At 57.1% G+C, this 24,457-nt stretch overlaps 1 protein-coding gene across 1 annotated transcript in view; it reads right to left on the bottom strand.

Annotated features, from left to right (window-relative positions):
- The window catches only part of PACS2 (phosphofurin acidic cluster sorting protein 2), a 31,201-nt gene extending 7,308 nt beyond the window's left edge, over positions 1-23,893 (bottom strand). The window contains exons 1-17 of the mRNA XM_023731830.1: positions 23,815-23,893; positions 19,583-19,672; positions 17,929-18,054; positions 16,966-17,128; positions 16,135-16,208; positions 15,510-15,590; positions 13,892-13,951; positions 9,004-9,161; positions 7,211-7,301; positions 6,656-6,730; positions 6,247-6,386; positions 5,532-5,664; positions 5,015-5,119; positions 4,674-4,780; positions 4,005-4,159; positions 3,106-3,216; positions 2,715-2,823 (exon numbers count right to left, since the gene is read on the bottom strand). Of these exons, the coding sequence (XP_023587598.1) occupies positions 2,715-2,823; positions 3,106-3,216; positions 4,005-4,159; positions 4,674-4,780; positions 5,015-5,119; positions 5,532-5,664; positions 6,247-6,386; positions 6,656-6,730; positions 7,211-7,301; positions 9,004-9,161; positions 13,892-13,951; positions 15,510-15,590; positions 16,135-16,208; positions 16,966-17,128; positions 17,929-18,054; positions 19,583-19,672; positions 23,815-23,820 (1,784 nt within the window). The 5' untranslated portion in view covers positions 23,821-23,893. The remainder of the gene's footprint in view (positions 1-2,714; positions 2,824-3,105; positions 3,217-4,004; positions 4,160-4,673; positions 4,781-5,014; positions 5,120-5,531; positions 5,665-6,246; positions 6,387-6,655; positions 6,731-7,210; positions 7,302-9,003; positions 9,162-13,891; positions 13,952-15,509; positions 15,591-16,134; positions 16,209-16,965; positions 17,129-17,928; positions 18,055-19,582; positions 19,673-23,814) is intronic.
- Positions 23,894-24,457: the final 564 nt, after the last annotated feature.

The raw sequence follows: 24,457 nt of genomic DNA, 5'->3' as shown, positions 1-24,457 counted from the left end.
ACACTTCACCTGTGCTCACACCTGTCAGGTGAGCGCCACCTGGGGCACCGTCTACATGGGGACCTTTCACCTGTGCTCACACCTGTCAGGTGAGCACCGCCTGGGACACCAGTTACATAGTGGCCCTGCTCTGCCTCTTCTGGCAGAGATCTCAGACATCTGAGTCCTCCAAGCTCACAGGCCGTGAAGGCAGAGCAGTGCCCGGCCCCCTACTTTGCTGAGCCCCGCCCCCATGCCATGTGACGAGAATGCCCACATGCTGGCCCGCACGCACCGCGCCATTAGGCTGAGATGCAGACACGGCCACAGCTCAGCACGTTGCCGACTCACAGCCAAGCTGCCATGGGCCATGCAAACAACACCCACGCTCAGCACACGCCTGGCCTGACGGCAGTGACACCGTGACCCCAAGAGACCCGTTGCTGAGACCTAGGATGCAGGGGCTGCCGTGCACAGGGTTCTAGGGGGCTGGTGGCTGGTCAGGATCCAACTGCGGCTGTGCGACGCCTGGTGGGTCCCTGGTCTGACTCTGAACCGATCTGGGCCTTTACCACACCTGCCTGCCGGTTAGTGCAAGACGCCAGGCCCCCCTGGGTGGTGTCACCGCTGTCACGCGGAGGCGGGGACCACCCCCTGCCCTTGCCGCTCTGACCGAGCCAATAGCAGGGAGACGGCGGCCGTGTCCACATGGGCTGGGCTGTGTGGGCATGCTGCAGCCAACCTCATGCCAGGCCGGCACCCAGCAACCGGGAGGGGCATCCAAGGCCAGTGTGGGACCATGTGGCTGGGGCACCGGGCTGGTCTTTCTCTTGCCACATGGCTTGTTTAGCAGAGCAGAGGTGGGGTGCTCAGATCCTCCTCCCATGAGGAGCACACTAAGTGGTGAGACAGGAAGGTTCTAGAAACCAGCTTCCTTCCCAGGGTGGGCCCTGTGCTGTCACGGGCCAAGGGACAAAGAGCAGTAGGCGCCTCTCCTGGCAAGCCAAGAATCTGCTGCGAAACCATCTGCTCTCTGGCTCCAGGGCGCCGCCGCTGACAGCCACATCCCCCAGTTACCCGACCCCGCTGTGCGCGGTGTCCCTGCAGAGGCCGCCCCTCGTGGTTGGCAGCAGGACTAAAGGAGCTCACAAATGGAAGGGCTAGGAGCAGGCTGCTGGCAGCTGCCCCATGATGTAAGCGGTGCTGCTCACGGCTCCAGGAGCGTGATGAGCTTGCTGAAGCGGCTCAGGTTTTGTCCACTTTTTAAGTCAAAGTACTGGATGCAGACAAAGGAGCAGCCTGCTCCCCCGATCTCCAAGGCTGTGTGACTCTGTACATACCCACACTGGGGTGCTTGGATGCTGGCTCAGGGATGGGTTCCCTGGACAGTGGTGGGCAGCCCGTAGCCGACTTGCAGCCAGGAGGCCAGGCATGAAGGCAAGCTGGTGTGGGCTGCTGGTGCCCACCTGCATCCCCACCTGCTCACGTTGCTAAACAAGCCCCAAAGACCAGCCCAGGACAGACGGGGGCAGAGGAACAGATGGGGGGAGACCAGAGACACTGGTACCTCAGGGTAAAATCAAAGTGAAAGTTCCTTTTCCTTTTCAGAAAGCACCGAGAGAGAAGACACAGACATGTTAGCAGGCCCTCGGGGCAGCGACGTGCCCTCGGCATCTGTGGGAGCTCAGCAACGTCCAGGCTCCATGGGGGTGCTGGCCTGCCCTTGGGGGCCCCACCAGTCCTGACGCGCTGAGGAACTGTTCAGCTGCGCCCAAAGGGAAGGGGCGGGGGCCCAGGACCACAACACTAAGGCCCTTCCCCACCCCCGCAGACCTCCTGCTGACAGCTGTGAGGGTGGGGACAGAACTGTGGGAAGGGCTGGGGGGCCTCTGTCACGCCAAGGAGCCAGGAGACTCACACCCCTCTTGCTGCAGTGGGTGGACTTCCTCCCGTGACCTTGACTACCAGCCAAAGTTGCTGTCCCTCAGTCTGTCTTTAACTTAGGAAGGAGGGCTAGCGTAGCTTTACCTCTACCTGGCCGCACAGTCTGAACCTTTCTGCCCTCTCAGCGGGTCCTCTGGACTGGCAAGCCTGCGCCCCTTGTGGGACATCCCAAGGGAGGCTGCAGTCCCCTGACCTGTGTCCTGATGTACCCTAGGGAGGGGGGCAACCCAAAAGACTAGCCTGTTTGAGGGCCAGTTGAGAAGGGAACGTTATTCCGGCAGGGTGCTGGAGAGCAGAGGCCAGAGTGGCTAGGCCTGGCCCGAGAGTGCAGGGACCTCCTCACCCCCTGAGAATCCCCTACGCCTGGCCCTCAAGGGTGTCAGGATCCCTCACCCTTGGCCCCTGAGGGTGTGAGGGCTCCCAACCCCTGGCCTACATTCCGGTAAGCCAGGCTACCACTACGGCTGAGTAACTGGACAGCTTCTAACGTCCATCACGGAAACGTCAAGCATGCACAGAATGGAGCTAGTCTGAAACCACACTGGCTCACGCTGACTGGTCAGGCGAGGCCCTCACCACACTGGCCCCTGGGGTTGCCCAAGGACCATCACTTGCACCCGGCTGACAGGGCTGCGCAGCCTGAAGGCTGAGACTGCAGCAAGCGGGTAAGCAGTTCTATCTGGGCTGGGGCGCTGGCTGAGGACATGGACACGTCCCAGAGGAGGCCTGCCACAGTGCAGGTCCATCCAGAGCCCAAGATCCCCACGCCCCGTCTCCCACCCCCACCTCACCTCTTCTGCTTGTAGGTCAGCATGGCCTCTGCAATGGGCAGCTGGTGGGCGCAGTTGGCCCCCGTGATGTACTGCGTGATTCGGGACACGATGTCAGGGGTTTCCTGCACTGCAAGAGGGCACACGGGGGGCTGGGTCAGCCTTGGGGCCGGGTGGGAGGTGGGGGGCGCTCGAGGGGTCGGGTGGGCCTAGGGGCCGGGTGGGAGGTGGGGGGCGCTCGAGGGGCCGGGTGGACCTCGGGGGGCATGCTGAAGGGGTGGGCGTCCTGGGGGCCGGGTGGGAGGTGGGAGCACAGGAGGGACACGGCGGCCTGGGGGGAGGTCTGTGGCAGAGGCCTGAGGCTGGTGGGTGTGTTGAAAGGCCCTACCCTGCCTGTGCCCACCCGCCTCACCTGCGCCCTGGGCCTCCAGCTTGTTGAACAGGTCTCTCCAGGCCAGATCCTGGAAGAAGTTGTTGTAGCGGTAATCCACGGAGCCCAGGTACCGGGCCACGGGGTGGGAGCCTGTGGGCAGGGGACAGCGAGAGCCGTCACTTTGTGGGGCCTTTCCCAGACCGGCAGGCAGGCCTCCACTCCGCCTCAGATGGACGGCATGGGCCTCAAAGAGGAGCTCCAGGCTTCTGAGCTGCTTGGAAGGCCTGGATGGAGGCGCTGTGGGCAGACATCCTGCACACGTGTGGAGTGGGGGGCACTAGGGTCCCACAACCACTGCTGTTCAGGACTGACCACTTCTCAGTAGTTTAAAACATGATGTGTTTGTCATAAATGCAATTTTATAAACTACACAGAACTCGGATGACTTAACAGGGTTAACAGCCAATCCTTGCTCTGTGTTTCTGAAAAGGGGCATCGTGGGCCGCCCAGCGCAAAGGCGCATCAAACTGGCAACTGTCATCCTACCTGAGTGGCCTCTCCAGCACAAACACGTTTTTTACTTAATAAAAATGATACAAGTGATACCTGTTAGCAGTTGCCACTGAGTCGATTCCGACTCATAGCGATCCTATAGGACACAGTAAAACTGCCCCACAGGGTTTCCAAGGAGTGGCTGGTGGATTCAAACTGCTGACCTTTTGGTTAGCAGCCAAGCTCCTAACCACTGCACAACCAGGGCTCCGATACAAGTGATAATTATACAAAATGTCACAGAAAGTCTGCATGACATCGGCATGAAAACTCAGCCAGCGTGACCACGTGGGGGGTGTCCCCGGGGCCTCTGAAATGCCTGTGTTTTCAGCCAGTGGTGTCACACGTCACCGGGCACTGCCCCTCAGCCCCGCCATCGCGCTCACCCAGAGGGATGATGAGGAAACGCATGTAGCCGAGCCAGTCGGGGGTCTTGTGGGACAGCTGCTCCACGAAGAGCCGCAGGATGGCGCTGAGGTAATGCTGCGCGCCCGCCACAGCAATCTTCACGGGGGTCGGGGGCTGGGAATTGCAATTGCAGCTGCGGTCCCGCGCAAGCAGTGAGGAGAGAGAGGACAGGGGCCTTAGGACCGCCGGCCTGGGCTCCTCCCCACAGCCCCGTGTGACAGCGTGCTGAGCTTGTCCTGGGGGCCCAGCCTGCAGCCTGCCACCCACACGGCACACCCACTCTCAGAGGAGGTTGACGAGTGGCGTGGCCCCCGTCACCTAAGTTCACTGAAGGTCATGGCCTCTCCCGCTTACCAGAAGCACAGGGGAGACCCAGCCCCCACAGCTGCGGCCCCAACACAGTGACCACCCATGGAGCCGTCAGAGCCCAGGACCTTGACCCGATGCAAAGCCGCGTCCCGGGGCTGAGGGGGCCGCCTGAGACAGGGCTGAAGGCCCCGGAGAATCTGGCCTCCCAGGACTGCTTCTCCACCAGGGATGCCCCTCTGGCTTCAGGGAGCCCCCGCCTGGGGCTGGGGAGCTCTGGGGCAGAGCACATGGGGTCTGAGGGGCCCTGCCCAAAGCTGGGGGGCTGTTGCAGGACTCACTATCTCTGTATGCGCGAGACAATGGTGCTGAAGGCGGCCTGGACGTCAGCCGGGGAGCAGGTACAGACCACAGGCAGGGTGTGTCGCTGCAGCACATCCGAGAGGAACTGCAGGTGGGGACCACCGGTCAGCCGCAGCTAGGTGTCCCAGGGCTCCAGACAGCACTGCTCCCACCAGGCACCCAGGGACAGGGCACCCAGATGGGGACGGGGCACCCAGACAGGGAAGGAGCCCCCAGGCCTCTTGGCGCTGGGAGAGCTTCAGAGCACCTGCTGGCAGAGCCTCTCCCTCCCCATCCAGTCCCACCTGATTTGCAAGGAGAACGTGAGACACCAGCCCACCTGGCCCTGCCAGTCAGAGGTGTTGACGAGAATGATGTTGTCTGGGAGCCGGTCGTCGGAAATCAGGATGTGGTTGAGCTGGTCGTACACAGTCTTCCTGGGGATCTGGGTCCACACGCGCCCGTCACACCCGGGAGAGGCCCGGTGCTTCCCTGGCCCCAATCTCAACTACTCGCAGCCCCCGCCGTGACTGCTCGGGCCCCCACGTGCAGCCCCCGCCTTGACTGCTCGGGCTCCCACCCTGACTGCTCGGGCTCCCACCCTGACTGCTCGGGCTCCCACCCTGACTGCTCGGGCCCCACCCTGACTGCTCGGGCCCCCACCTGCAGCCCCCGCCCTGACTGCTCGGGCCCCCACCTGCAGCCCCCGCCCTGACTGCTCGGGCCCCACCCTGACTGCTCGGGCCCACCCACAGCCCCCACCCTGACTGCTCGGGCTCCCACCCTAACTGCTCGGCCCCGCACTGACTGCTCGGGCCCCCACCTGCAGCCCCCGCCCTGACTGCTCAGGCCCCCACCTGCAGCTGGCTCCGGGTGTCTGGGCATCGCTCGTTGTCCAGGCTATTGGCCCGCTCATTCTGTGGCCGCGCCGTCTGCCGCTCTTTCAGGGACGTGCTTCGGCCCCGGCGGCCGGCCTGCTTCCCCTCGGACCTGCTGGGGAACAGGACGTACTGGTCGGGGCAGGGGCAGGGTTGGCAGCAGCCGTGGTGAAGGCCAGAGACCCCGAGGGGCTGTCGGCAGAGATGCCCTCTCCCTGCCTCCCCGTATGTCCCACTGCTCAACCTGGGGTCGTGCCCCATCTGGGCTCACACCAGCACCTCACAACTGTGGCTGCTCCCACCACGTCTCTCCCCACCTGCAAAGCCTAGTCTGAGGACTCAGACCCAGCCCAGTTCGTGCTCCGGCACTGGTTCTACAGGTACCAGCGCTGGAGCAGACAGCACCTTGTGCTGTGTGTCAGCCTCGGGGTGGGATGGGTCCAGGAATCATGTGACGGGAAAGGTGGGCTTCCCCGCTCTCAGAGTGCGTTTCTTACATCCTTCCCCCCAGGACCTCTCCGCTAGTCTCACTGTGAGCAGGCGTCCAATCCCAGATGGGCAGGGAACCTGTGATTCAATCACGTCCGAGGGGCTGAGGGGCCGCCACACCCACCACCAGCTCGCAGCCTGACTGGGTGGGCCCGTGCTCCACGGCCATCTTCCTCCCGTGGCCCAGGCAGCACCTTGCGCTCACCTGGTGGAGGGGATGATGAGTGACTCCGTCTTGGTTATCTTCCCGCTTGGCGGCAGCCTCTCGGTGAACACGTCCAGTGTGGAGACCTCCACTTCTGGGCTTTCCTCGGGTGGCCTGGGCTGTTCCCACACCAGTGCGCTCTGGGGGAGATGGCCAGAGGTGCAGCCATGGAGACACCCCCATGCCAAGGGGACGAGACCCAGGGTGCCTGACCATCTGCCCAGGAGACTGAGCATCTGGGGTGTCTGACTGTCCCACAGGAGAGTGACTGCCCACCCCAGGACACCTGCCCGTGGTCTGTGCACACCAGGAGCTCAGGGGAAGGGGGAGCCTGGGGCCCTCTGTGCTGTGCCCTGCCCCCAGGCCAGACTGCTAGAGGCAGCAAACACGCGGCCGGCAGTCTGCTTACGTGCGCTGCCGTGTCGGAGATGCTCTCGCTCAACTGCCGGCCGCCCAGGGGCCTCGTCTTCTCGGGCACCTCGGCCTGCAGAGGAGCCAGGGTCAGAGTGAGTCCAACGGCAGCACCAGGCGGGTCTCACTTGGAGGGCTGGGGGTGCTGGGGGAGAACACTGATGGGCACGCAGAAGTGTCTGGGCTGTGGGGCAGGTGGGCCCAGGAGGCCTGGGCCACCCCAAGGGTCACACGGGGCTGAGGCACGTCACTGTGTTCACACAGACCCAGTGTGTGAGCAGTAGCCACATGACCCACACTAATGGTGATGGAAAGAGGGGACCAAGGACCCACGGGGACCCAGCCTGCCCCCGGCCCTGCCCCCACTCACAGGGCTGGGCAGCCACCACCCCCCGACTCACAGGGCTGGGTGGCCCCCCACTCCCCCACTCATGGGGCTGGGGGGCCCCCCACGCCCCTACTCACTGGGCTGGGTGGCCCCCCACCCCCCCACTCATGGGGCTGGGTGGCCCCCCACCCGCCCACTCACGGGGCTGGGTGGTCCCCCACTCACGGGGCTGGGCGGCCCCCTCTGGCTCCGAGTGCTGTGGATGCTGCCGATCTCGGTCTGTGAGCTGGAGTGTGACAGGCCCTCAAAGTATGGCCTGAGGGGGAGGGGAGGAGGGTGACTGTCCAGGACCCCATCCACCTGCAGCCCCTCCCCGAAGCAGAGCAGAGAAGAGCGGGGCCAGGGAGAACCCTCCACCCTCGGCAGACCACGTGTCCTCAGCAGACCCTTGAGGTTCTGTTCCTGTCCCCATGCAGAGGCAGGCAGCCCGTGCTGGTGGCAGCGCTCAGCCCCCATGAGGAGGCCGGGGAGCAGCCCGACGGACAACTCGGCCAGACCCAGGCACGCCCAGCTCAACAGGTAACAGGAAGATGCCGACGGAGGTCCCTGCTTCAGAGACAAGACATTCTGAGCGCAAAGGATGGAGAGACTTGCTCAGTGTCTGGTCTCAGCCGTGGTGACATGCCACGTGGGAGGGTGCAGGTGGGGTTGCCGGGTGTGCTGGGTGGAATCCCAGCCCAGGTGCTGCCCTCGCCCAGCCCGAGCCTGCCCATGGTGTGGCAGACGGACGCAGGTCATGGTTCAGGGCCTGGGGTGGGAGCTGATCCTGGGCTCCCCAGGGGCCAGGGTCATCTCTGAGCCCTCAAAAGGAAAGCCCCTCCTCTGGCTGCAGGCAGGAAGGAGGGCAGGAGTGAGGCCGAGACCTGGTGTCAGGAGGACCCGACCACCACTGCTGGCTGTGATGGAATGGGTCACAAGCCAGGGAAGCCACAACGACCTCAGCCAGCAGGCAGAGAAGACGGGACCTCAGCGCCACAACAGCACAGAACAAGCCTGCCAGGTAAGAGCCTGGCTGGTGCCACCTGGTCTGAGCACTTTAAGGCCCTGCACAGAGCCCCGCTGAACCCAGGACTCCACTGCCAGGACGGTGAGAGAGCGGCGGAGAGTCCCTGCGTAAGGCAGGGGCTGTGGGGCAGTTGAGCGGGCTGCAGGGCCACACGGGTCCCCACAGCTTCCTGCTCCGTCTTGGACCCCCCGTCTCGACAGCAGCGTCAGGGCCGCCACGCAATTCCCTGCGCTAGAGCCCACGGTCCTCGAGCCCAGTGATGACCGGCCCCACCGCACACCAGCCAGCCTCCCCGTAACTACAACCACTGCCAGGCCCACGAGCGGCCACGTCCCCACTCCTGCTCCCTGCCTCAGGGTCCCCCCCACCAGCCATGCCACCCTACACCTTCCTGCCCACTCACCTGCAGCCCCCACCCCTTCAGCTACGTTGCCCCCTCTGGCCTGCGCTCCATGTTCCCATCATGTGGCTTCTGTGAGTCCCCTCAGCTGGACAGAAGACCCCCACTCACTTGCTGGTCTCTGTGCCCAGCAGCATGCAGCAGGACCCCCGACCGCTCCCCTCCCAGCCCCACATCCCACCAGCCCCAAGCCCTACACTTTCACTCCTCAAGACTCCACCACAGTGCCGCCACCTCCCAACTCACGGGCTCGTCAGAAGGCAAACTCGGTCGCTTTGCTGCCGCTCAACCCTTGTCGGCCCCACTGCTTCTAGACATCCCAAACCTGGGTCACCCTGGAGGCCTTCATAACCCAATTCCGGCCGGCCACCCACTGCGGACGGCTGGTCTGGCCCACGGGGACCTTCTAAGGCTTGAAGGCAGGCAGCCCTCAGCCACTGGGCCCAGAGCTGGTCCAGAGCCAGCCCCACAGCAGCAAACCCCGCTGGGCCTTGGAGGGCTTCATGGGGCCTCAGGATCCCTGCCCAGGCCCTGGGGCTGGGCGCTGCTCACCTGAGCTTCGGCTTTGGGGTGCTGAGGACACTGTCGTCATCCTCCATGTCAGGGCCACTGTCACTGGGGTTCTCCATGTCCAGCGTGTCATATAGGAGGTCCAGGTCCTCCTCCACCTCGGGGACGTGTTCAGCAGGGTCCTGCTCTGAGTCCAGCACCTGGGACAGGCCAGATGATGTGAGGGCCTCCACTGGGACCCCCCAGACCCCTGCCCCATCATCTCAGTGCCGGCCACTGGTCTGTCACCATGGACACAGCAGGGGGTAAGGGAGAAGTGTTTGCAGGGCCAGGACGAAAAGATGGTGCCCAGAACCATGAAAAGAAAACCCTGTGCTGCCAGCATGTTCCAACTGCACAATTATTCAGTTATTAAACCTGGGAACATTTCCCGAGGATTGCACCGGGTACGAGTGTGGTCATTCCGTCCACCTCACCAAGCTGCTCCTTTTAGTGTGGGTTGATGGAGGAGGATTTTACACACAAGGAGAGACACCGTTTTTATATGTGCAGGTAGGTGAGTTTTGACAGATGAAATGAATTCAGTTGTGCTGCTACAAGTTTGTTTTTTTTTTCATAAAAAGTTATTGGATTTTTGTCAAAGGCTTTTTCTTCATCAGTTGAGAAGACCAGATGTTTTTTTTCCCTTTGTTCTGTTAATGTGGCATACTGCATTGATGGATTTGCATTTACTGAACTACCGTTGCACTCCCTTGCATAACCAAAAGGATAATTCCATTTGGTTATGGTATATAATCCTTTAACATGCTGCTTAACTCAGCTTCTAGTATTTGTTGCTGCTTAACTCAGCTCCTAGTATTTGTTGAGGTTTTTGCATCTACGCTGATGATGGATATTGATCTGTAGTTTCTTTTTCTCATGGTATCTCTGTCTGACTTCAGTATCAGGATAATGCTGGCCTCAAAGAATGACTTAGGAAGTATTTCCTCTTAATTTTTTGGAAGAGTTTGGGAAGTATTAATGTTAATTTTTCTTTAAATGTTTGGTACAATTCATTAGTGAAGCCATCTGGTCCTTGGCTTCTCTCTCTGTTGGGAAGTTTTTGATTACTAATTCCATCTCCTTATTTGTTATAGATCTGTTGAGAGTTTCCATTTCTTCTTAGGTCAGTTTTGGTTGTTTATGTGTTTCTAGGAATTTGTCCATTTCACCTAGGTTGTTCACTTTGTTATTTACAATTATCCACAGTATTTCCTACAATCCTTTATTTCCCTAAGGGGGATAGTAATGTCCCCACTTTCACTTCTGATTTTAGTAATTTCAGTCTTCTTTTTTTTTTTTTCCTTGGTCAGTTTAACTAAAGGTTTCTCAATTTTATTGATCTTTTCAAAGAAACAACTTTTGGTTTGTGATTTTCTCCATTGTTTTTCTGTTCTCTATTTCATTTATCTCTGGCTCTACTAGCTTTGGATTTAGTCTGCTTTTCTTTTTCTAGTTCCTTAAGAGGTACAGTTAGGTTACTGATTTGAGATTTTTCGTCTTCTTTAATGTTAGCATTTACAGCTACACATTTCCCTCTGAGTGCTGCCTTTGCTGCATCCTGGAAGTTTTGGTATGCTCTGCTTTCGTTTTCATCTCTCTCAAGTATTTCCTAATTTCCCTTTTGATTCTTTCTTTGACCCATTGGTTGTTCAGGAGTGTGTTGTTTAATTTCTATGTATTTGTGAATTTTTCAGTTTTTCTTCTGTTATTGATTTCTAGTTTCATTCCATTGTGAACATAATGTATGATTTCAATCTTTTAAAATTCAGTAAAACTTGTTTTGTGGCCTAACATATGGTCTATTCTAGAGCATCATCCATATGCACTTAATAAGAATGTGTACTCTGCTGTTGTTGGGTGGAGTATCCTATATATGTATATGATTTGTCTATAGGTTTGTTCAAGTCCTCTGTTTCCTTATTGATCTTCTGCCTGGTTGTTCTATTCGTTATTCAAAGTGGAGTACTGAAGTCTCCAATTATTATTGTAAAACTGTCTATTTCTCCCTTCAATTCTGTCAATGCATACTTCATATATTTTGGGGTTTCTATTGTTAGGTGCAAATATGTTTATAATTGTTATATCATCACAAGGGATTAAACATTTTACCAATATACAACATCCTTCGTTGTCTCTTAAAATCGTTTTTTGACTTAAAGTCTATTTTGTCTAACAATAACATAGTCACTCCAGCTCTCTTTTGGTTTGGAATATCTCTATTTGTGTGGAGTATCATTTTCCATCCTTTTGCTTTCAATCTCTTTGTGTCCTTGTCTCTAAAGTGAGTCTCTTGTAGATAGATATAGATGGATCGTGATTTTTTTTTAATTCATTCTGAAATCTCTGCCTTTTATTTAACGAGTCTAATCCATTTACACTGAAAGTATAAGTGATAAGAAAGAATTAGTTCTGCCATTTAGTCGTTTTCAGTATGTCTTATACGTTTTTTGTTCCTCGATTCCTCCATTAATGCCTTTTTTATAATTTAGTTGATATTTTGTAGTGTACCATTTTTATTCCCTTCTTTTTCTGCATGTATTTTTTAGTGGTTTCCTTAGTGGTACCTTGGGGGTTACAATTAACATCTTAGACTTATAAGAATCTAATTAAAATAGTATCAGCTTAGATTTAATAGTATACACTCTGTTCTTAAGCATCTCCACCCCTCACCCTCTACAGTGTTATTGTCGGAGACAATGTCTTTATACAGGATGTGCTCATTAACACAGATTTATAATGATTGTTTTAAACAATTACATTTTAAATCATACAGAAAAGAAAAAAAAAGAGCTACAAACCAAAAATAGCACTAGCTTTGATATCTCCCTATGTAGTTATCTTTTCCCTGCTTCAGCCCATTCTTCTTATGGGTTCAGGTTACTGTCTAGCGTCATTTCATTTCAGCCTGAAGGATTTCCTTTATCATTTCTTCTAGGGCAAGTCTACTGGTAATGAACCATCTCAGCTTTTGTTTATGTCTTAATTTCTTTTTCACTCTTGAAGGATAGTGTCATGGATTGAATTAAGTCCCCCACAAAATGTGTGTATCAATTTGGCTGGGCCATGATTGCCAGTATTGTGTGGTTGTCCTCCATTTTGTGACTGTAATTTTATGTTAAAGAGGATTAGGGTGGGATTGTGTAACACCCTTACTCAGGTGACCTCCCTGATCCAATGTAAACGGAGTTTCACTAGGCTTGTGGCCTGCACCACCTTCTATCTTACAAGAGATGAAAGGGAAACAAGAAAGCAGTGCCGGGAGCAGAGCATGTCCATTGGACCTGAGGTTCCTGTGCAGAGAAGCTCCTAGACCAAGGGAAGATTGACAACATGGATCTTCCTCCAGAGCCGATAGAGAAAGCCTTCCCCTAGAGCTGACACCGTGAATTTGGACTTGTCGCCTAGTAGACTGCGAGAGAATAAATTTCTCTTTGTTAAAGACATCCACTTGTGGTATTTCTGTTAGAGCAGCACTAGATGACTAAGACAGATAGTTTTGCCAGATATAGAATTCTTGGTTGACAGTTTTTCTTTTCTTTTTCTCTGGGACTTTAAATATATCATCCCAGTGCTTTCTGGCCTCCATGGTTTCTGATGAGAAATCAGCCATTAATCTCATTGAGGATCCTTTGTATGTGATGAGTCATTTCTCTCTTACTGCTTTCAAGATTTTCTCTTTGTCTTTGGGTTTTGACAATTTCACTGTAAGTGTCTCAGTGTGGATCTGAGTCTACCCTGCTTGAAGTTCATTGAGCTTCCTGGAATTTGTCCATTTCATCTAGGTTATTCAATTTGTGTGGATTCATGTCTTCCATGAGATTTGGGAAGTTTTTAGCCATTTCTTTAAGTATTTGTTCTGCTCTTACTTCCTTTCCTTCTGGGACTCCCATAACGTGTGTGCTGGTATGTTTGATGGTGTACCACAGGTCCCTCAGGCTCTGTTCACTTTTCTTCATTCTTTTTTCTTTCTGTTCCCAGAGTGGATAATTTAATTACCTCATCTTCAAGTTCACTGATTCTTTCTTCTACCTGCTGCAATCTGCTGTTGAACCCGTCCAGTGAATTTTTTCATTTCAACTATTGTACTTTTCAGCTCCAGAATTCCTGTTTGGTCTCCTTTTTTATAATTTTGATCTCTGGCTGCCCATCCCTACGGCTCTGAGACAATCCTTCCTCTAGGACCAGGTTAGCAATTCATTGTTCCTGGAAACACTGTTTCCCGGATGTGGCTGAAACACACACAGCTATTTTCAACACTTGTGTCCAAGAAGGGCAGCTGCTGACACACAGTGTCAGTGTGCTGGAGTCTGATGGACCAGCTGAACTCTGGTCTGCCTTTCCCGTAAGCACAGGGCTTATGGGTGTGGACACGTAGCTACCATTTCCAAGAGGCTGGCTATTGGTACTATCATGATTATGGTGATGACACTGCTTTGGGACTTAAGTGCTAAAAGCTACTTCTCCTCTGTGGGTCCACAAACCAGTGCCTAAATTTTTCTCTGACCACATTTGAAGAAAAATAAGATATTTTTCTGATTTTAAAAGTCATACAGACTCATTGTAGAAAACTTAGAGACTAGAGAAAAGTTAAAAGAAAAAAATCTCACAAAGATACCACTCCTCTGGGTCTGGTTCACTGAGCTGTAATGGGACTGAGATGTGACATGCCCCCGGAACTCTTTGCAGTATTGCTGGTGGTGGGAGCCCCTGTCACCCTGTCCTACAGATAAGGAAAGTGGTGCCCCAAGAGGTTTGCACTGACAGTAAATGACAGACCAGAACTTGAAGCCAGAACCCCGACTCAGAGACCCCCTTGCTGTCAGCTAGTGCAGCATCCACCCCACAAGCATGGGGGAGACAGGCAGGGTGGGCAGCCCCATGACCTCACCTCATCCGACACTTTAAACCTCCGCAGCAGGGCCACAACTTTCTGCTTGAAGTTCTGTTGCTGTCAGACAAGCAGGACACTGAGTTAGAAACTTACAGCAGAGCCACTTCCCGCAAGGGAACACAGGAGTGAGGCAGTGCCTGGCCCTCGCAGGGCAACCTCAGCAGGGAGGGCGACACCTAACATGCTGCAATAGTTAGGAATTCACACATAGCTCCCAGAAGTTTAACAATACCAGTACCAGTTGCTGTCGAGTCCACTCTGACTCACGGCAATCCCATGTGTGTCAGTGTAGAACTGTGCTCCATAGGGTTTTCAATGGCTGATATTTTGGAAGTAGATCACCAGGCCTTTCTTCCAAGGTACCTCTGCGTGGACCTGAACCTCCAACCTTTTAGTTAGTAGCCGTGTGTTAACCATTTGCATCACCCAGGGACACAACAAGCCGGTTCAAAATCATTTGAGACCAAAAGGTATGGTCAGACCTCCAGACAGACTCAGGGAGTGAGGGATTTGAGCGAGGCTGTGGCCATCCCTCTACAGGCCCTCCAGAAGCCTCCTGCAGGCATCGAGGCGGCCAGGCCCTTCTCAGGCACTGGTCCCTTCCCACAGCACCACCTCTCTGGGCCTCACTCCAGCAGGAAGTGGCTCCATGCACCCAGTGTAGGAGGGTACACAGAGCGGGTGCACAGGGCAGGCACCCAGGGTGGGCATGTGGAGCAGGCATGCAGCGAGTGCTCCGGGAGCCACCTGGACGCAGAGGCTTGGCTCTGGTGTGTGGCACTGAATGAGCTGTCCACTCATCACACTCTCCAGCGGGGCCTACCCTTAAAGAAGCAGCCCCCTTGCCCCACCCTCTGTAGACACAGGCTCAGAGGTCCTAGATCTGAAGGCCCCACTGCAGCAGCATAGAGGCAGGCGTGCATGATTGTACAGAAATTCTGCGGCTCCATCGTTCCAGTCGGGACCCACTGACACCCCTCCCAAGTGCTGCCAGAGCCACAGCCTCCTGCCCAGGGGCTCCCAAAGGAGGTGGTGGTTTCTGTGGCTTTGTGCCCCAAGCCCCACTGGCACCAGCTGGGACTGGGCTGGGGGTCTCCAGGGGGACAGCTCAGCACCATGAGCTCTCTAGGGGACTCAGGAGCCCTGTGGTGGGCATCTGTGCCAGGCTGGGTAGCCCTCTCCCTACTAGGGTTGAGGCCCCGCCCTGGGAACCTTGCCCTGGAGGAAGAGCTTCACTTGTCCCTCACGAAGCCTGGGGCCTGGCTGTATGTAGGGCTGGTCTGGATGCCGAGCCAAGGAGAGCAGCCTTCCTGGCAGCCCCATCCCTGTCTACTCCTCGCACAGCCTTGTTGGCACCATGGCTGGAGCCAGGAGTGAGAGGAGTAGGACAGGGCAGCACCGCGTGGGACTGACAGCCCAAAACTGGCATGGGGACTGCTATGCTCTGTGCTCGTGCCTGCCAGGTAAAGTTGTGACTGACAGAGGCTATATGCCCCACGCCCGTACAGGGCTATATCAGGTGGACGGGGCACCCATGCACCCATGTCCTGGAGTCCCCCCAAGCCCGCATGCCCTCCGCCCATCCACAGGGTTAGTAAAACCAGTCTCCACCGACCCTGGTCATGGACGTCGTTCTTACTATCGATCGCCGTTGCTTCTTAGGCTTCCCCACATCAAAGTCGTCCTCGTCCAGATCCTGTGGGGACACACGCAGGCGTGAGGCCATGGCGCCTGTGCCCCAGGATGGGGGTGTGTGGGAGCCAGGGGGGACCCACTCGGATGCACAGTGCCCCACTGAGCAGCGCCTGACCAGGGGCCACTGTGTCCCCCGCCCATCAGTCCTGCCTGTAGACGCATACAAGTCGTGGGCAGGAGAGGTGCCCCACACCCCTGAGTGAGGCAGCCGTTCACAGGGCCCAGGGAACTGGCTCGGGGCCTGAAGACAGGTGACTTACTTGTGGGTGCAGGGTTCTGACCCCACGGGCCCCGAGTCACCTGCGCTGTAAGGCCCAAAGTGTGGGGCACCTGTCTCGTCCCCTCGGCCTTCTGAGTCTCGTCCCCTCTGGCCCACGTCACGTCCTGCAGCCTTCCGTGTCTCACCTTCCCAGACCTCTGCGTTGCGTCCCCCCGGCCCGCCACATCTCCTCCCCGCCCCAGCCTGCCATGTCTCGCCCTCCCGGACCTCCGCGTCTCACCCCCCGCCCCGATCTCCGCGTCACGCGCCCCCCAGCTGTGGTCACCTGCCCCTGGACGGCGTCGTCGCTGGCCTCCTGCTCGGAGGAGAAGCTCTCGTACTCTTCCTCAGAGTAGTTGTCTGTGGAATCAACACACGGAAGGGAGGCGCCTTGAGATTCCGTTCTGGAGCTTGTGGACGGGGGGCTGCACTCTGACGACAGGGAGGCTGCTCTGCGCCCCAGCCCCCAGCCACGCCACCCCCTACCAGCAACGCCCCCCCACAGCAGCCGTGCCCTGCACAGCCCCCTCCCAGACCCTCATGGCCCTTGCCACTGTCGCTCACTGCACCTGCAACCTGCACTCGACACATGTGGCATCCCCACCACCTGGTGGCACCAACCCTCCGAGCAGCCCCTTCCTGCTGAACATGCTCAGGACTGCGTGCTGTGGCTCAGGCACCATGGCCGAGGCTTCCAGAAGGGCATGCCGGCCACTTGCTGTGAGTTTTCTTGACCACTTCTGTATCCCCACCTGACCTCTCACCCCACGCTGGATGCCGTATGCCGCCCGACACAGCTGGGGGGTGGCACCTGCTGCAGAGGCAGGAGGGGAACGGGGTGCCTCTCAGACCTCACAGGCATCAGCATAGACCCACGGGTGCCGGCTCGGATCCACAGGCACCCACATGGACTCATGAGGCACTGGCTCAGACCCACGGGCACCTGCACGGGCCCACGGGGCACTGGCTCAGACCCACGGGTGCTGGCCCAGATCCACGGGTGCCAGCTCGGATTGCACAGTGCACTGGCTTAGACCCATGGGTGCCAGCTCGGACCCACAGGCACCGACTCAGACTCAAGGATGCACTCAGACCCACGGGTGCCGGCTGCACTCACCTGTGGACTTGGCCTTGGGGCCGGCCTGCATGGCACTGTCCTCATGGTCGATAGGCTGGCTGGACAGGGAGAAGATCCAGATCTCAGCAACCTTGACGGTGGCCTCCTTGATGCTGCTGCACAGGCTCAGCACCTGGCCGCCCTCAGACGGGTGCTGCATCACCTGAGTGGGGGCGGGGCAGGGGTGTGAGGATGCACAGCCAGCATGACCTCACATCCCTGAGCACCACCGACGCCCGGCAGCCCTGGCCTCAGACACCCCAGGTGCATCCTCGTCCATGCCCAAGGATGACGGCAGACGAGTTAGGTGTCCTTAGCTGGCCCTTCTCCCAGAGCCGATCTGGCATCTCCAACACCCCATGAGACGGTCCAAGCTTCTCAGCCTGGTGTCCAGGCTATTGCGGCCTACGCAAGGTGTCCCTGTCCCCGAGCCCCAGCCTAGCCCGCCAGCTCCAGCCGCACCAGCCCTGCACCTCCTGGATGGACCCTGTGCCCCCACGACGGTCCCCACAGGTGCTTTGCCATTGGCTGGTTTCAGTCCGACGTGCCCCTCCCTTCCCTTCCTCACCTGAGTGCCAGACCAAGCTGGACGTGTGCCACCGGGCTAGTGCGGCACCACCCTGGGGACCTCAGCCAGCCAGCACCTGGCTGCACCCCCGTGGTCCCTCCCTCTGGCCCTGGGGACAGGGATGCATGGGTTACTGAGAAACCGGCTGGCGGACGGAGTCCTGGGAAGGGCTCAGGACAGGACCCCCAGGCCACTCCACCCTCTGCGTGGGGGCGGGACAGGCTTGTGGGTGACTGCAGGGACGGGGTACACCAAAGGCCATGGGTGCAGGCAGAAGACGTGCTGGCAGGGACAGCTGTGCAGCCAGGTCTCAGGCTCTTCTGATGTGTGCAGAGGTGCCGGCCGGCTGGCCAGGGGCGCAGTGGGGCCAGGCTACGTCCGCACCGAGAACCCACCTCAGCCATGTTGACGGAGCCCGCGGCCAGCGTCTTGTAGCCCAGGATGGTCCGGTTCTTGTACCGTTTTCTCCGCTGCAGCATGATCTGAAGTTTGTTGCCTTCTCTTTTCAGGAAGTGAGGGTACTGTGGGTACAAGTGCGTCACGGCCCCATCAGCCAGGCAGGGGCCCGCAGGGCTGGTGGCAGTGGGGCAGTGATGCCCCAGGGACCAGCAGGTCACCGTGCTGGCCCTCATGGTCAACTGTGGCCTGCGCATCACGGGGAGTCCAAACACAGCTCATCTGTCTGGGGTGTCAGTGAGGTCATGACCCTATGAAGGGTTCTCCTGCAACCTAAGAAGGCTTTTGCTATCCAGGGGAGACGCTGCCACCCATGCAGGGGGGCGGCCCAGCCCCCACCCCCGCCGTGCAGCCCAGTGCCGTGAAGCCCACCGCCAAGCACACCGCAAACGCAGGCCCCACAGACCTATAGAGCCCATGCATACGGCAGGTGCTCACAGCCTCTTTCTTAAAGAGGACATAAATATGAATCCATTACAAATACCGGGGTGCTGGAATGTTTTAGATGTTGACTGTGGGTGGTGGTTACATGACTGTATACGTTTGTCAAAACTCATAGAACCAGACACCGAAAAAGAGGAATCGTACATTCTGTGAGTTCAGCTCAATAAACCTGAGCCCCTCCCCGCCAAAAAAAAAGAAAAGAAAGAAAATCAACTACAAAGACCAGAAGGAGACCGGTTGGTGCCAGCCCCTCAGGTGAGCGTGAGCAAGCAGGTGCCCATAACCTGGCGTGGAAGGCGGTCAGGATGCCCCCTGTGGCTGGCAGAGCCTGGGGGTCAGCAAGGTGTGGCTCTGGGAAGGGCCGAGAGACAGCAGGCAGCGTTCCCATGGATCTCCCTAAGCCACAGCCCTGTCTCACACACTTTAAATGAGAAGCGGTTTCTGACAGATTTGAAGTGAACTGACACTAAACACATCGTGGTCTTTAAAGGAGGCTTGCTGGCATGGGGGTTAAGGGCTCAGCTGCTAACCAAAAAGCTTGGCAGTTTGAATCCACAGCCGCTCCCTGTAAACCCTCTGGGGTAGGTCTGCTCTGTCCTGTAGGGTTGCTGTGAGTGGGAATCAACTTGACAGCAACGGGCAAAGCAAGTGTGCTGACCAAGAAGACGAAACCTCTGCAAAGCCTCAGTAATGCTGTCCTGCCACATGTTTGCAGAAAAGCAGACACAGGGGAGGTGCTGCCACTGGGGCCTATGTGGGGGCTGGTGGGGCTTTCCTGGAGATCTGGGCTCCAGAGAGTCTGGGGGTGAGTGCCACTTCCGACCCAGGGAGGTGCCCGGAGCCCCTAACTACGTTGACCGTCAGGCACCCTCAGAAACACTCTGAGGGGTTCAAGCTTAAAATACTGATTTCCATATATTCTTCCCCGTCTTTCCTAAATTACTAAGACTAAAATGACCTCAACTTGATAATTCGATGTTCTGGCCTCACTACACTTTTCATGGGAATGGAATGAAAAATTCAACCTGACAAACCAAAGTAAATGTTCTAATCTTTTAAGAATAAATCCTGATCCAGAAGAAAGCTCTGCAGTCTAAGGGAAACTGCTGACATTTATGAGTCTTGCCCACCCCCGAGGAGGCCCCCCACCTGCAGCGAGAACGTTAGCGCCAAGTCAGTCTCCACTTGTCCACTGGGGGGCAGCACAATCTCGTGGGAGCGCAGGACCCGTTTGGAGCCCTGTGACAAAGACAGACATCTGATTAAAGGGAGGTCGTCTTGAACACCTTCAGATGGGTTCTCTTTGGCAATGTCGGCATGAAGACCCACAGACTGAGGGATGGCAGGCATGAGGCAGTGTAATTCCCAGAGACGCTGTAGGGATAGTTATAAAAAATCTCCATACCCTCTGACCCATCAATTCCACTTCTACAAATCTGTCCTAAGAAGTGAGAGAGAAGATCAAGAACGGCCACTGCCAAATTCGATACCATTACAAAACTCCACCAGTAGGATTTGGGGTAACAGACGGTGCAATGCTAAAGTTCATCTGGAAGAATGACTGTGTAAGACGCCCAACATGTCTCAAAAAGTAGAACAAAATCAGGGACGCTGGTCTTCCCGAGGTAAGAAGCAGTACAAGGCCACAACAATTAAAACACGGAGGCACCGCCACAGGGCTCCATTAGAAGGGCAGAGACATCCAAGAGGAAGGTACGTGGACGTGTTAAAAAAGCACAGAAGAAAAGACTTAGGGGAGAAAGTTAGTCAGCAAACGCTGGTGGTAAGTGGATAATGAATCATTTGTATAAAATACCACAGGATTCCAACCTCAAACTTCGCATCAAAATAAATTCTAAATGGACTGAAGATGTTCATCACAAAATTGTTTAAAAAGTAACTGTTCCAGGACATTGTTTCCTTTGCTACAGCCATACACTGGAAAATGGAAAGCTACAGTCGCTAAGGACGGATTACGGCAGGCTCCTTGGGGGACAGTTGGGCACCATGGTTCCGGCGAATCCCTCAGACCCTGGCCTGTCCTGAGAACCACACACGCCTCCCACGAGTCCCCAGAGCTCAGACATATAAAGTGCAACAGTCCCTGTCACATTGAGGCACTAAGTATTTGCTATTATTAATCCAGTGATGGAAAGATGTTCACAGCATCCTGTCAACTTTCTATTACAAAATCTCACTTCCAGGATCCTCCTCTCCCTATTAAAAAAGTACAACAGCCTGGAAGGCTGGGTTAGAAAATGGCTACCTGAGGGGGTTCTATGTGCATTTCAGTTCATTCTTTTGCTTGGCCATATTTCCACAATGAATCTGTATCACTCTGAAATTTTCTTTCGTTCTTAATGTTTGTCTCAGCATGATTCATGTTGGCAAAAAGTTAGAAACAACCTAGAAACCCATTTGCAGCAAGCGGCTCAGTGCAGGCCCTAACAGAACGTTCTCTGGGCGCGGGAGCAGGCTGAGAGCTGGGGTGGGAGGCCCGGGGTGCAGGCACAGTGTGTGCCACCGTGTCTATCCACTCTCCCCCTCACAGTCCCTCCACTGCCTGGGCCACAGCCTTCACCTGTCCCCACTCGAGATGTGGGGTGGCTGTGTCTATCTCTCGGATGGGGTTAGGACTAAACAGGCTGACAACGTGAGATGCAGCAGCCCTGGGGTGCTGAAGTGCTAGGGTGCACCTGCCGTCTCGTGGCGTCCCCGTGTTTGTTCTGAGAACACCGGCGCAGTCGACAGAGGGGATGGAGAAGGGAGAGCCTGATGTCCCCATGCACCCACGTGGCCCCCTCCAGCCCCATCTGCTGGGGAGACCTGCAGACCCTTGAGTTAGGGGTCCAGGCCTGGCCTCCACAGCAGCCGTGATGCGTAAGGCATGAGGGCCGGATGGGCAGGCAGCCGGCTGTGGGAAGAAGGCCTGGATGTGGGGGAGTGAGTGGTGACGAGGAGGGGCAGTGCAGCAGGGTGACAGCAGGGAGGGCAGGGGAGCAGCCCATGAGGGCAGGGGTGGGGAGGGCCCATCCATGCGGCTCAGACAATGCTCTACCTGGCCCAGGCCCAGCTGGGGGCAGAGCTGACACTGCCGGCCACTCCAGTGAAGAACTGAGCACGCTGGGTGTCACGCAGGCCCTTCCGGCCTGTCATGGTTTGAATTATGTCCCCCCAAAAATGTGTATATCAGTTTGGCTGGGCCATGATTCCTGGTACTGTGTGATTTTCCTGTATGTTGTAAATCCTGCCTCTATGATGTTAATGAGGGAGGATGGGTGGCAGTTGTGTTAGTAAGGCAGGACTGGATCTACAAGACTGGATTGTGTCCTGAGGCAATCTCTTGAGATATAAAAAGACAGAAGTGAGCAGTGAGACAGGGGGACCTCATACCATCAAGAAAGCAGTGCCGGGAGCAGAGCGCGTCCTTTGGACCGGGGTCCCTGCGCAGAGAAGCTCCTAGTCCAGGGGAACACTGAAGAGAAGAAGGCCGACAGAGAGAGAAAGCCTTCCCCTGGAGCTGATGCCCTGAATTTGGACTTTTAGCCTACTTTACTGGGAGGAAATAAACTTCTCTTCGTTAAAACCGTCCACTTGTGGTGTTTCTGTTATGGCAGCACTAGATGACCAAGACACGGCCGGTGTGCCCCTGAGGTGCCATGGGCGCAAGGCCCTGCCAGCTGCCCTGTGGATGGAGCCCCTCCCCTGGTGCCCCCCTTCCCAGGGGTCAGCCCTGCGGTCGTTGCCCAGCCCACTCCCTCACAAGTGTGTGCCCCAAAACCTGTCCACACCTGCCTCTCAGGGGACCTGGACCAGCTGAGCCTGTGACGGGGTGGGGGGTGAGAACACGAAGCGGCAAGTGAAAGGCCAGGTGAAGGGGTGGGCACAGGTATGTCAGTGCCACCACGGCAGCAGCCTCCTCTGGGAAGTAAAGAGGGAGGCTGTCAGATCAGGGGAGGTTGCAGGTGGTGAGGAGGAGGAGGGTGAAATGGCCAGGGGTGCAGATGCTGAGGAGGTGGAGCTGGGTGGTGGAACAGGAGGGCGGCGATCAGGGCTGCAGCAGTGAGGAGGGTGACTGGGGCGGGGGCAGTGAGTCCCGGGTGGCAGGGGAAGGTGGTGGAGGGTTGTGAGGCTGGACTGTGGGCAGTACACGCATCCTCTCGGAGGGAGAGCTGGCGCCACCGGCGTCGACGGCCCCATGGTGCTGGGCCAAAGGGATGGGCCAGCTTGCACTTTCGTGACTGTCAGTCCCAGCCGAGGCCCTCTGAGGGTCCCCACACTGGCGGCATGGCCTCCGGGAGCCCTGAATCCCCAGGCCCCCAGGGCAGGCCGAGTCGGCCCATCTGCATCCTGGGGGCTCCCAGGTGCAGTCACCCTCACTCATATGGCCCCTCTGCGTGAGAAAGATTTCTCAAGATCTTTATTTAAAATGTAGCAGTTTTGGTTGGTGGCAATTGTCTTTCCCTAGGGAAAAGGGTGGACTTTGGCCCCCGCATACTCCAGCGTAGTCCCCGGTGAGAGGGCCTAGTGCCAGCAGGCCGAGTGTGTATGCCTGGGAGCACGGACCAACCAGCACTGGGATGGGGTGCAAGGGTGTGGCGTCCTGCAGCCAGGACTAGACTCCGTGGGCCAGGGTGGGCTCAGTCAGTCCCCGGGGTTAAAGGTGTGGGGGATCCTGCTCTGGGGGGTTCACCGCTGGGGGCATCAACAGGGAGCCCCAAACCAGCACCAGCTGAAGCTGCGAACTGAGACAGAACATGCGCCTCTGAGACACTGGGGTGGGGGGTGCAGTTAAAGGTGTGATGAGACACCACCTCCTTGATCACCAGCTGAGCAGCTGTGCTGGCAGGGGGCACATACTTGAGGTGGGGTCTGCTGGGGCCACTAGGAAGCAGGTCTGAATGAGCAATAGTCAGAATCAATGCACACACCCGCCAGGAGGACTGGGCAGCAGGGACCCATCCACGGAGACGCAGCAGCCACTATGCACGGAGAGGCAGCAGTCACTGGGACCACAGCCCTCCACCATGGCAGGGGTGATACGGGATTAGAAACGCCTCCTGCGGACCACAGCCCTCCCACCGTGGCAGAGGTGATGTAGGATTGGGAATGCCTCCTGGGGACCACAGCCCCCCCATGTAGGAGCCTCGGGGTGGTTCTGGCCCCAGCACTACAGCCCACCACGCACAGGGGCCCCACTCGGCCCTCCCTGCTGAGCCCCTTGTTGTGGGCTGCAGCGCCACCAGAGTCGCCGTCGGCAGGGGTGAGGGCGAGGGCAGCCATCGGCGGGGGTGAGCGCTTCGCCTCCTTTTGCTGCAGGACTGACGCCCACCAGCCCACTCTGGCCGTGGCCGTGCCTGGGGACACGTGAGGCCCATTACCTGCATCTTGACAGCGATCACCACAGAGATGAGCTCCTTCTCCAGCTCCTTGAACACCACCAGCTTCTTCAGGGTCAGGCTGCACAACCTGGAAGGGAAGACATGCGCTCTCTAGTGACCAGGCCTCACCTCCCCGTCCTTGGTAACCCCGAGGACCCCTGGCTGTGGTACCAACGTGCCCACTGACCTGGCTGGAGCGCTCACAGCCGACAAAGCTGAGAGCCCTCCCTGCCCGGCCCTCTGTGGTCACTTCTTGGGGTGGGCCTGGCCGTTACATCTTAAAGGAGTTCCACCCCAGCCCTGGCCAGGCTGGGAGCCAGCCACGGCGTCCCCTGACCTGGCTGTTGGGCAGGTATCCCCTCCCTGAGGGTCCCAGAGGTCAGGCTGCCCCTCCGTGGAAGTGGCTTAGCACAGGCTGTGGATAGGCAGGAGGAGGAGGTGGTACACATGGGATTCTGAGGGCCACGAGCCTAAGAACAGTCTGGGGTGGCCAGAAGTGGGGATCGGTGCTGACACACGACGCTCCCAACAGGGAAGCACAGGCTCCCCCCACCTCCACAGCACTGTCTGTTACCCCCACAGCTCTAACCCCCCTTACAGCCTTGTCCATTCCCCCCACAGCTCTGTCCCCCCTTACAGCCTT

The sequence above is a fragment of the Trichechus manatus genome, unplaced genomic scaffold, assembly GCF_000243295.1.
Source record: "Trichechus manatus latirostris isolate Lorelei unplaced genomic scaffold, TriManLat1.0 scaffold00045, whole genome shotgun sequence".
NCBI classification, from domain to species: Eukaryota; Metazoa; Chordata; class Mammalia; order Sirenia; family Trichechidae; genus Trichechus; species Trichechus manatus.
The sequence above is the reverse complement of the archived record's forward strand: the minus strand, read 5'-3'. Positions and strand labels throughout refer to the sequence as shown.